Consider the following 11,558-nt stretch of genomic DNA (forward strand, 5'->3'; position numbering starts at 1 on the left):
GTAGTTTTTGAATCAGTTAACATGATGGATCTATTTCACTAATGCAAGTAACTCCTTGACCCCTCAAAGTGTGTTCCGTCTTATGCTTTGTTCTCTCTGGGTCAAGATTCTAATGTTCTAGTTCTAAAAGTGAACATTCTCAGAGTGTAAATTTGAAAACAACTGTCATTTTCAGAACAAACACTGTGGAAACATCTGTGGTACAAGAGGAAAGTGCTACCTAAATGTTCAATGGTCCAGTTTCCGGTTTTGTGTTCTCGGAGTAAGTACTTTTAAAAAAGACTGGTGAGAGAGAGCTCATCCACCTTAACTCGATGTATTAGTTCCCTTCACTAGGTGGCGCTGTCCAGCTAACACGATAACATGTTTCAATCAGATGCTTTTTATTCGCCTTTCTCCTCAAACACAAGGGCACTGATTTCTCTTTTAGCAGCTTAGATATCGTTATGAAAAATCATCCCTGAATCGGTCTTCAGTCGGTTTGTTAGTCTGTAAAAAATCCTCTCAGTCAGTCAGGGAGCGGCTCGGAAACTAACTGCATAACGGCACACGTTTATATAAATAATCGCCTTACAAATAATATTTTACTGTTGTGTTCAGAAATATGAAAAACCTAATTTTCCCTATTGTTTTATTTTTCGCTGAAGGTAAGTAATAATGCTATTTTCAACCACTTTCGTTTTCACCAGATTTTCACGCATTCGAAACCGGAAGTGGAACGCACGCAGGGTATTATTCAGTTCAAGGTGTTTACATGTGTAATAATGCCTTTGTTTTGGTTGCGGTAGGCTATTCTATTAATATACTGCATTTATTTTCCGATGCACCGCGTGTTATTTGCGTGTAGTCAGTGTGCGTGTGCGTTTGTGTTTACGTTTAAACGTCATGACGCCATTGTAGTTTTCTTGGGTAAACTATTTTCATTTGTGATGAATGCGTACACACTTTTATTTACCTACTGTATTAACATAAAAAAAAGCTTAGGTAACACTTTATTTTACAGTGCAATTGTTACATGTGGATAATAGCAATAACTAAATAATGCATAATTACAAACAACTATAAGTAAATGTAGTACTTAATCCATACTTACAGTGTAAACAAATCTTCAAATAAGCATGTTATGCATCTTTGTTACCATTAAAAGCAAAAGTGGTCAAATTTTGATTCTGTCTTCATCTTGAAGTATTCTATGGTTGTTCAGATAGATTTACCGTGAGTTTTATGTGATTAACTGTATCTGTTCTCTAGGTGTGTTTGGGTTTGAGACGGATGGAGTGAAGTCCGTATCAGCGAAGGAGGGAGATTCTGTCACGCTAAACACTTGTTTTAATCCAACACAAAAATATAATACAATAAGGTGGGAGTTTGAAAGTGCGGTTATAGCTCGAATTGAAGACCAAGCATCCCCGGCATCTGTATTGGATGGTCCTGATGGGAGATTCAGAGACAGACTGGAGCTGGACTTGGAATCTGGATCTCTAACCATCAGGAACATCAGAACCAACCACTCAGGACTTTATAAAGTGCACATAATCAGCACGAGTGTATACATAATCAAGAGATTCAATGTGACTGTAACTGGTGAGTAATTAAGATTATATTTACCATCAGTTTGAACACATTGATTATTTATCTGTTAATGTGCAGTTTTTTATAGTTTTTGAAATGATGTATAGCGTTTAAGAAGTTCACTAAGTTACAGTCAACTAACATGCATGACTAGAAACTTAGTGTTTACAAAAGCAACTACAGCATAAATAGTGACAGAAAACTGATCATATAAACAGGTTGATCTCACCTGCTTGACCGTTCCATTGTAACTTTATTATAGTGAAGATTTAATCCGTATGTGAAGGAAGGTCTCTACCAGCCTCAGATTCCTACCAATGTCGTGTGGTGAAATGTTTCTCTCTAGGGTCGTGTAGTTCCTTCCTCTCGTCTGGCCTCTCTCTCTCTTTTTGTTGTCATATGACCTACCAGCTCTTTCCCAGGAAGAGCAAGGATTAGGAAGCCTACAATTTGGGAGTTTTTGGAACACATTGTAATAGTTAGGTTTTCAGATTACACAAATGGTGCTTGAAATTACAACCTTAAAGGGATTGTTCTTCCAAAAATTAAAACTGCCTCGGGATATCTAGGTGTATAGGACTTTCATATTTCAGACAAATACAATCTGAGTTATATTAAAAAAATGTCCTGGCTCTTCCAAGCATTATAATGGCAGCCCAAAAATTGAAGCCCATAAAAGTGCATCCATCCATAAAACTGCTCCAAACGGCTCCGGGGGTTAATAAAGGCCTTCTGAAACGAATCAGTTGTTTTGTGTAAGAAAAATATCCATATTTAAAACTTAATAAAGAAAACGATCTAGCGTCCGCCAGATGCTTGTAAAAAGAAAGTGTAACGCCTGTCCCAGTTGAAAAAGCTTAAACTACGTCCTACAGTTACCTGTCAGTTACGCTTTTTGGTGGTCTGGCGGCAGCTAGATATTTGCTTTAGAAGGCCTTTATGACCCCCGGAGCCTTGTGATGTGCGTTTATGATGGATGGATGCACTTTTTTGCTCTTTAAATTCACTGCCATAATAAAGCTTGGAAGAGCCAGGATTTTTTTTTAATCTGACTCCAATGTTATTTGTTAAAGAAGAAGGATTTCATATACACCATGGCTTGAGGGTGAGGCCATGGGCTATGATCATGATCATGGGCTAATTTTCATTTTTGAGTGAACTAACCCTTTAACCATACAATGCTGAATACAGGTCGCCTAGAAATCTAGACGCACCCTAGCGGCAGCAAATTTAATCTGCCCGCGAGTTCATCTAGCAACTCTCAAAACCCTTCTGAGCTCTATTCGCCAAACTCTTGCCGGGCCAATCACATCGTGTATAGAGTTGGTGGGCATTGCGTGCTTCTAGTAAACACAGAAACTGGCGAACGGCGGTCATTCAAATCAGCTTTGACCGTGACTCTGGAAGACTTGGAGTTAAGCTTTTCTCTTTCTTCTTAAGAAAAGAACAAAGAACGGCACTGAAGTCATTCTTAAGAAGGGAAGATGGGTTCGGAGTTTTGCCGACCGGATACGGCGAATGTTTAATCTATCAGCGAGCTCTGTTTCACCTTCGTTGCTCTGGTTGGTGTAGCGCTATCCTATTGCGTGCAGAGGGAGTTTAAAAAGACAAGCGTTTATCCCGCCCCTCGGATTGAGCCCTGTCAATGGTGAGTTTCCAGACCAAATATTTTGATGTGGGTCTGGCTTGTCAGGCTAGAATACAGGTGTAAACAGGATCTAAAGTCTTTTGAGCTTGTCCACTTTCGAGCACTTCCAGACATAGTCGAAAACACATTCTACCAGGTTGCTTTCGTAGTGTAAACAATCATGCGTTGCTGTGCAAATAATCAACTGTGAACTTTTCCAGGTGTGTTTGATCCAGACGCAGATGAAATAAAGTCAGTGTCGGTGATGGAGGGAGAACCTGTCACTCTAAAGACTGATGTTAGACTACAGAAAGATGTCCTGATGCTGTGGAAGTTTGCAAGGCCCACTAAAGGCAGTCCAGTTCATCTTAACCCGTGTCAAAGCGACGCGACTGCCATCGCTAAAATTGATGGAGAAACTCGGGAGATCTCATTAGATTCTGGTGACAGGGAGCTATTTAATAACAGATTGAAGGTGGACAAGCTGAGAGGATCTCTGACCATCTCAGACGTCAGACCTGAACACTCTGGGTTTTATATTCTACAGATCAGCAATAACGCTGGGACCAAGTGCAGGAGATTCAGCGTTACTGTCCATGGTGAGTGTATTTGGTTTCTATTTAGTGTAGGTTATTTAAATAAGATGCAGGTGACTGAGATCCTTGTTGTATTTGTGCCAGTATGACATGTAGTTTCCTAACACTGCGCTAATTTCTTATTATTTCTTTTTTTAGATGTTTCAAGATCCCACTCGCATGTTGTTTGGATGTCAATCGCTCTAGTACTTTTGTCAGTGATGGTAGTTGGCTGTTTGGCTGCGGGCATTAAAAACTGGAATGGTAAGTAACAAAAATACAATTCTAAGGAACTCATTTCTGAATGTTTTTATTAGTGGTAATTATTGTGATAATGCTTTATTATGTAAAAATTTCAAGAATACTCGATGGAAAATGGGTACCATTGAGTATTTTTTCAGTTGTTCTCAATTTTTTCTGCCAGACACATTTGTGTGTGATGTGAAGTGTCTTCTTAAAGGGTTAGTTCACCCAAAAATGAAAATTGTTTTTAATTACTCACCCTCGTGTTGTTTCAAACCTGTAAGTCATTGTCATCTTCAAAACTCAAATAAATATATATTTTTAAGGAAATCTGAGAGATTTCTGTCCCTCCATTGAGAGTTCATGCAACCGCTACTTTTGATGCTTCAAAAAGTTCATAATGAGATCGTAAAACGAATCCATAGGAATTGAGCGTATCCATGTTAACGGATTACAACTTTCACACTGTCCACCCGGATGCAGTCCGTTCCAGGAGTGGCACATACAGCAGTTCGGCGATCGTTTCCGCATCGAGTCTATTTTCTGATGCGTTGAATTTAAGTGACAGTGCTTTGTTCGCATTAAAATAAACATGTATTGAGAGAAAATCGAGTAATTTCACCACAGATGCATATCATTCGAATATAATTTATAATTCTACTCTGTTTCAAAGTCATATTGCTTTTTTGCTTCGGGTAAAGCATGGAAAACAACACCATACCTGGCATTTAGCTAAACAAGGAGACATAATGGATGGCACTCGTCCTTCCTTCTTTCTTGGAGGTGTTATTTATTACCTGCTGCATTTCTTGTAAAAAATAAATAAAATGAAGAAAAAAAAAGATTTTTTTGTCTATTGTATTGTTTGTGATTTTAACATTGACTATAACAAATGTTTTGACACTTGCGTTGTGTGAGCAAAGTAATATATAAATCTAAAGGCTATATAAATAAAAAGGAATATGGAATAAAGGAATTTAATAAAACGTTTATATTAGTGCTTTTAAACGTGTCATATATGAAAGAGTGTATACAAGTGAATTGCTTTGATGACAAGCCATGTTCAGTAGCCTAACAACTTTAAAATTTGAAATAAAAAATGCTGAATAAAAGCTGTGTAAATCAGTTGCACACTGCAAACACGGCATATGTGAATGCGCAACAGTGTGTGCGGCTCCTGAATCGCATACGGACTGCAGACAGAGTATGTGTGAAACAAGCGTAATTTGCACTTGGTGAACATTTTCACATGACCTGTTTAAAACCCAGTGAAGGGTACGTTTAGGAACAGGGTTAAGCATGTTTCTTCATTATGACTTGTTTGTACATGTTTACATACAATTTCATTAAATAGATATGTTTTCCCACGCAGCATGTTTGAGCTTGTGCAAGAACCAGATTGTTCTCATGTGTTAAGCAGGTTCAGTTGAGCTCTTATGTTCCCTGATCAATGTGTATATGTGACTAAAAGCCTAAATTCAATCTGTTCATCATATAAAGTGATCGTGGCTCTTCGTAAATTAATATTGGATTAGTTTTACGATTTCTTTATGAACTTTTTGAAGCAACATATTGGTAATTGCATGGAGAAAGCTCTCAGATCAAATATCGTTATTTGTGTTCCAATGATGGACGAAAGCCTTACGGGTTTGTAATGACACGAGGGTGAGTAGGCGATTGCATAATTTTAATTTCTGTGTGAACTAACCCTTTGACTTGTTTGGCTTCGTTCTGTCAAGCTAATACTTTGAGGCACGCAACACACTGTGGTCTCTCTTCATTACCCACAGTTTTTACTGGTGAACCCGAGGGCAGGATATGCCTCCTCATATTTTCTCATCTTGAGGCTGTCTACACTGGATGCGACAAAGCAAACATTGCAAATCTGTTTTGTTCTTTAAGTCAGAAGCGCTGGAATACATCAGGAGTAGAACATGGCATCAGTTTACTCTTGGTGATTTGTCGCGTTGCACCACGTCCAGTGTGGACAGCTTCATTGATTATAATGTGTTGTATTTTCTTTTGTTGTGTACCTTCAAAAAGTTACAGTAGACATCAGTGTTTCATAATTATATATGACAGCTACTCTCTCTGGCTCAGAGGCAGTACGAATCGCTGTGATCGCACATGTCAAAGGTTTAATAGACATAGCAGATCTTTTAACGATTAATCGTGCAGCTCTAAAGGTCCTTTCACACTGGACATGATTTTGATGCACGTTTTTTTTTTTATCAGCTGTTTGTCTAATGAGTGCTTTCACACAGAACCTCCAATGTGATGCAGCAAAAAAAAAAAAAAACATACTTTAATGTAAAAAAATTTAATACAAGGAAACAAAGGTGACGAAATGCCCAGTAGATGTCACTAGCTATTCAATCAACATTACCCCCAGGTATCACATTTCTCACGAGATTAACGAGACACCCCTCGCTGCAGCCTGTAGCATGATGACGTTGCTGGATCAGATCCAATACGTACTGGATGGTGGATCGATCTCTGGGTTAAATGACATGCATGATCAATATTGTATATAGATCATGTTCTAACCTGTGTAGTAGTAGTAGCAAATAGTATTAAGAAATTATTGATGAATAATTCATCTTTTCATAAAATTGATGCTTAAATTATCCTAGTTTCTCTCTACATGGATGCAAACAGTTTCAATTTTAATATATTCTGGTCATGTTTACTGGAAGGAAAAATGAGCAAAGTAATTGTCTCTGTCATTTGAATCCTCAAGGTACAATGCAACACGATCTGTAAAGAACTTTAAAATACCAGTAGCCTACACATTCAAGGGAAAATGCTAAACGTGTGTCCTGATGGAGTGAGCATGTTATTAAACATTATTTTTGCGCGAGCAGTTTGAGTATTTATCTATCCAGTTGGATCTGATCAAGTACGTCATCGTGCTACAGGCTGCAGCGAGGACTTCTTGAGATTAACAGCTCCTGTGGAGTAGGCCTACATGCAAGTCGCTGTAGGCTACAGACAACTATAACATAAGCTTTTGAGTTAAAACTTGTTGATTTAGTTATAAACCTAATTCTGTCCGAAACTATGGAAAGTGAATGTGTTGCCATCAGTACGACTGTGGCACTTAAATGTTTACATTAATTGTGACTCAACTGGAAACGGCTGCTCCGGATCAATAGGTTACCTGAAGTGTCAGTCTTGTCAATTGTTTAGTCAGATGCGGTGCTAATGATACTGTCTCTGGACAGCTCCTCAAATTGTCCCACGGGCCACAGACATTCAAAAGTAATTGCGGAGCCGACCATGATAAAGTTTTAGCTCCTGTACAAGATCTACTCCCCAACCTCTGTTCTTTTAAGACTGGGTGCACCCAAAAACTTCTTTTTGGTCTATTAAAGAAAATGACAGCTTTTTGTGTCCATGTTTTCTCGGCTGATCTCAATTCATGTTGCGGCTGATTTTGACGCAAACTATTCGCACACGAAATATTTGCTTTTTTGCTTTGCTTTTTAGTTACGCATCCGGTGTGAAAGAGCCTTAATATAGCTGCAAGTAGCTGCATAATAAGCTGGATAATTTCTGATGGTCTTGTATCACCCTGAAGAGCTTTCTTTTGCATAACAGTCTACATACTGCACAATAATCCTTATTCTTGCTGCACCCCCATTTTGTTCTGCTATTGTTCAGTGTTTTATGTTCATTCACAGTTTTGTTGAGGAGAGCGAGTTCAAATAACTGCTGTCAACCAATGGAGACTCAGAAACCGGGTGAGTGTTTCCTTCAGATAATACTGAGCTTCCTGTGCTTAAGTAAACTAAAGAAGTAGGTTTATATGTAGCATTGTAATATATAGACTTTTCCCTAATTTTTCATTGACAAAATAGTTTCTTTGAATTCTGTCCTTTGTAGATGAAACAGAGGAAACGACAGTGAGCAAGGGAGAATCTGTCCCTCTCAACACTGCATGTAATAAACGACGTGATGAAATGGAGGTATAAAGGCAACATCATAGCAAGAAATAGTTGTAATAGACCTATTAGAAGACGTGATTCTGTTCATAGGAGATTCAGAGACAGACTGGTGCTGGACAGTAAGACTGGAGCTCTGACCATCAGGAGCACCAAGGGTCCGTTCTTCGTACGTGGCTAACTCAGTTAGCTGGATTTGATTGTTGACGATTTGGTTTGATCTCGGATTGTTTGGTTGTTCAAAACTCATCCTGGACTTGCTGTCATAGCAACAGGTCCGTTAGCTTAAACCTGCTCAGGAGAAGCTTATTTCATGTAAACAGGATTAGATTGCATCTTGAGGTGATACTTAAAATCTGTCCCAGCCACTGCTACTTTATTACAAGAGTTCATTACTGAACCAGGGGCAATAATAATCATTTAAAATAATAATAAATATAAAAGTTTATTTGAAAATATTACAATGTTGTGTAAAATGTGCGTATAATACTATAGACACAGTCACTTGATTGAGAGATTTATTTGTGAATTGCGATGGAATAATTACTTTATAGTTGTATTGGAGGTTATACAACTATACATGGAGTGATGATGGATATTATGGGAGTGGCTTAATGCAGTGCAAGAGATGCAGATCATTTGATCTTGACCGTTAAGGAACTTTAATTAATACTGTCAGATAACAAGTCTGCTTCAAATTTAATTAACTTTAAAAAAAAACATTGAAAGAAAAATGTACAAATACCCAATATAAAATCGTGAATATCAATAATTGGGAATCATGTTCATAAAAACAGTGCACATTTAATTTATCAAACTTTTATGTTGGTTTAGTCGTTTGTCTGTTTCCTTATAAAGGCCCAGAAATTCGTGTTTTTTCTTCTTTTTTTTCTTTGACAAGTTTTTTGCCAGGTGGCTTTTTTAATTATATGATGTCATTATGTTGTCTTGACGCCAGCCAATCGCTGCATTGCTGATCGTGGTTTCGAGTATCGATGCGTCTGCCCTCTTCAGGGAAAACATGCACGATCAGTGATCTCAGATAACTTAATCCAGATATTTTAATCCAATCCGCATATTCGTTTGAAGAACCAAATCAGCCAGAGATCAGTTATCAGGATTAAAAGATCTGGGATCTGTCAAATCATCTCGGATGTATTAAGCGAGGTACGAAGAATGGACCCCAGAACCAAAGTTTCTGGAGATTATCATCAACTACAGATTGCTATAGTCCTGGTACTTAATTTTGATTGGTTGAGCTGTGTTCAAAATTTGTTAATGGATGCTCTATGTTGTGCCTAACAACATATTAACCACGACTTCTTGGGGCTTATTTCTTTAATGGATCAAAACGCAATACTGGTCTCAGTTTGTTGGCAGTTATTCCCCATTGTATCAATGTCAAAATTGTGGCCAGTGAAAATGCTGTGTGGCTAGTAACTTTGAAAAACCACTAGCCACAGTGGCTGGTGAGCAAAAAAGTTAGTGATGCCTTGTATATAGAATATATAATTATACAATATCTATATTATGTTATGTGCCTCTTTTCACTCATCAATGATCAAGAACTGACCTTGATAAATGTCTCGTACTGTATAGATAATATAAGAGGTAATATGCACCACACTTAATGATTATCTGACTGATATGTGTATATTTCAGTGGATATTCATTATAGAAGCTAAAGTGCAATTAATAAATATGGATGCTTTGTATATGTGTTTTTGTATATGCTGTATCTTCCTGAGTGTCTGTACAGGATTATTGTGATGCTTTAATTGAGATTTTCTTTAAAATGTAAAGTGATTTATAAATAAAATGTATTATTATTATTATTATTATTAATTGCAGAAATAATGCATTTTATTGATTGACCTCAACCATTGTAATGTTCAAATATACAGGTACATACCTCTTTTGTGAGCGCTTCACTGACTTAATCATATCTATTAAGGCACATTATATGGATGTTTAAACAATTTATTGTAGACATCACTTATTTTCTCTACCTGTACTTTATATCCTGCTTTTGGTCTGTACTGTATGAACACTCGAAATTCAGCACTGTAACTTTTATTTTTAAGTTGCGTTGGATAAAAACATTCGCTGCTAAATGAATGAATGTGGAAGTAAATTTTCCCCTGGTTTCACAGACAAGGCTCAATCTAGTCCCAGACTAAAATGCATGTTTGAGCTGTTTTAACTGAACGTAATTTGCACTGACAGATCTTAAAGGGGCTGTATGAACTAGCTATTGCAATCCAAATTTAAAATATTGGAGCAGGTGGCCCTCTCCTCCTCAGACTTGAAGCACACGCAGGTTGCCAGATTGACGACACCAGCAGGAACGAGCGCACCTGACGATGGAAAGCAGTGTTCGTGCTTGACGTCTTTTTTGAAGCTGCCAGTGTCTGTTTTACATAATACTATGGAGTAAACCGTGTTTTTAAAAAAAAGTCATGACCGTTTTTTTAAAGCCAACGCTGATGTCTTTTTCAAAATATGTCAAACACAACCCTGCCTTTTTTTGTTTACATTTAAAACACTATTAAACATATTAATATGTGGTTCAGACAAGTCTGTATGTATATATATATATATATATATATATATATATATATATATATATATATATATATATATATATATATATATATATATATACCATTTATAAAAGCTAGTTACATGTCTTAATCTAAGTCTGTGAACTTAGATTCTGTGTACCAGTCTGTGAAACCAGGCCTTAGTATGCTAAAAACGAAATGCAGTCTAACACTATTTTGTGTTCTGTCAGTTTGTAATGAATCAGATCTGAATATGATTGTGAAATTTATAATGTGACAATTGTTTTGAGACTGATTCACTGCTGATCTGGTTTTAATATGAATTATGGGGCTAGGTTTGTTTTCACTTTAAATTTCCAAAATGTACAGAATGTGTAAATGAGAATTATGACAATAAATGAAAAGTACTGTCCTATGGAAATAGTTTTGCATCTTTTTTTTGTTGATCAATATTAAGGGGGGGGGGGGGGGGGTGATATGCTGTTTCATGCATCCTGAGCTTTTTACACTGTTAAAGACTTGGATTCCCATCCTATACATAGACAAAGTTTCAAAAACTAATGTTGGGCGTTTGATGGAGTATTTCTGTGTTAAAAATACTCCTTCCGGTTTCTCACAAGTTTCGGAGAGTTTTTTTCGAGTATGGGTCGGCTTGACGTTAATAGACCGGAAGGTCCTTGTATGGGCTGTACGGGCTCTTCTCCCGGTAGGGTGCGCGCGCGTGACTAGAGGGAGAGAGAGGAAATGCACGCCCATAAACACTGCTCTCAGCTGCAGATCCAGTCGTCCGTGAACACTAACGTTGGTTATAGTCCGTGCCACGCTCCACTTCATTCCTCCACTTAGACATTAAGCGACTTCAACGCTTCAGCACAGCATTCCGGGAAGGCAGCGCTGCATTTGAACCGATTTGAACCCAGAAATGCTTCAGTCGCATCGCAAAGTGGATCTCCACACTCCAAGAAGTGTGTTTTTGACGGAGCGGTCCCAGCGATAAAGGTTCGGTCCTGCTTTGGAAGCAGCCGGTGAGTAA

General features: G+C 37.7%; 1 protein-coding gene across 1 annotated transcript; it reads left to right on the plus strand.

Moving 5' to 3' along the window:
* Window positions 1-277: 277 nt before the first annotated feature.
* On the plus strand, window positions 278-10,561 carry si:dkey-182g1.10 (uncharacterized). Its single transcript, XM_067415532.1, has 6 exons — window positions 278-647; window positions 1,252-1,584; window positions 3,421-3,798; window positions 3,934-4,038; window positions 7,701-7,760; window positions 7,903-10,561. The coding sequence occupies exons 1-6, from the start codon at window positions 605-607 to the stop codon at window positions 7,989-7,991; spliced, it is 1,008 nt and encodes a 335-aa protein (XP_067271633.1). The 5' UTR covers window positions 278-604; the 3' UTR covers window positions 7,992-10,561.
* Window positions 10,562-11,558: the final 997 nt, after the last annotated feature.

The sequence above is a fragment of the Pseudorasbora parva genome, chromosome 14, assembly GCF_024679245.1.
Source record: "Pseudorasbora parva isolate DD20220531a chromosome 14, ASM2467924v1, whole genome shotgun sequence".
Taxonomy (NCBI): Eukaryota; Metazoa; Chordata; class Actinopteri; order Cypriniformes; family Gobionidae; genus Pseudorasbora; species Pseudorasbora parva.

What these genes read in the sequence shown, in the direction of transcription:
- si:dkey-182g1.10 (XM_067415532.1), top strand. Translation starts at nt 605, where the DNA reads ATGAAAAACCTAATTTTCCCTATTGTTTTATTTTTCGCTGAAG. An exon ending in TGTTTTATTTTTCGCTGAAG is followed by an intron (nt 648 to 1,251) that starts GTAAGTAATAAT and finishes TCTGTTCTCTAG; the next exon opens with GTGTGTTTGGGTTTGAGACG. An exon ending in GGGCATTAAAAACTGGAATG is followed by an intron (nt 4,039 to 7,700) that starts GTAAGTAACAAA and finishes GTTCATTCACAG; the next exon opens with TTTTGTTGAGGAGAGCGAGT.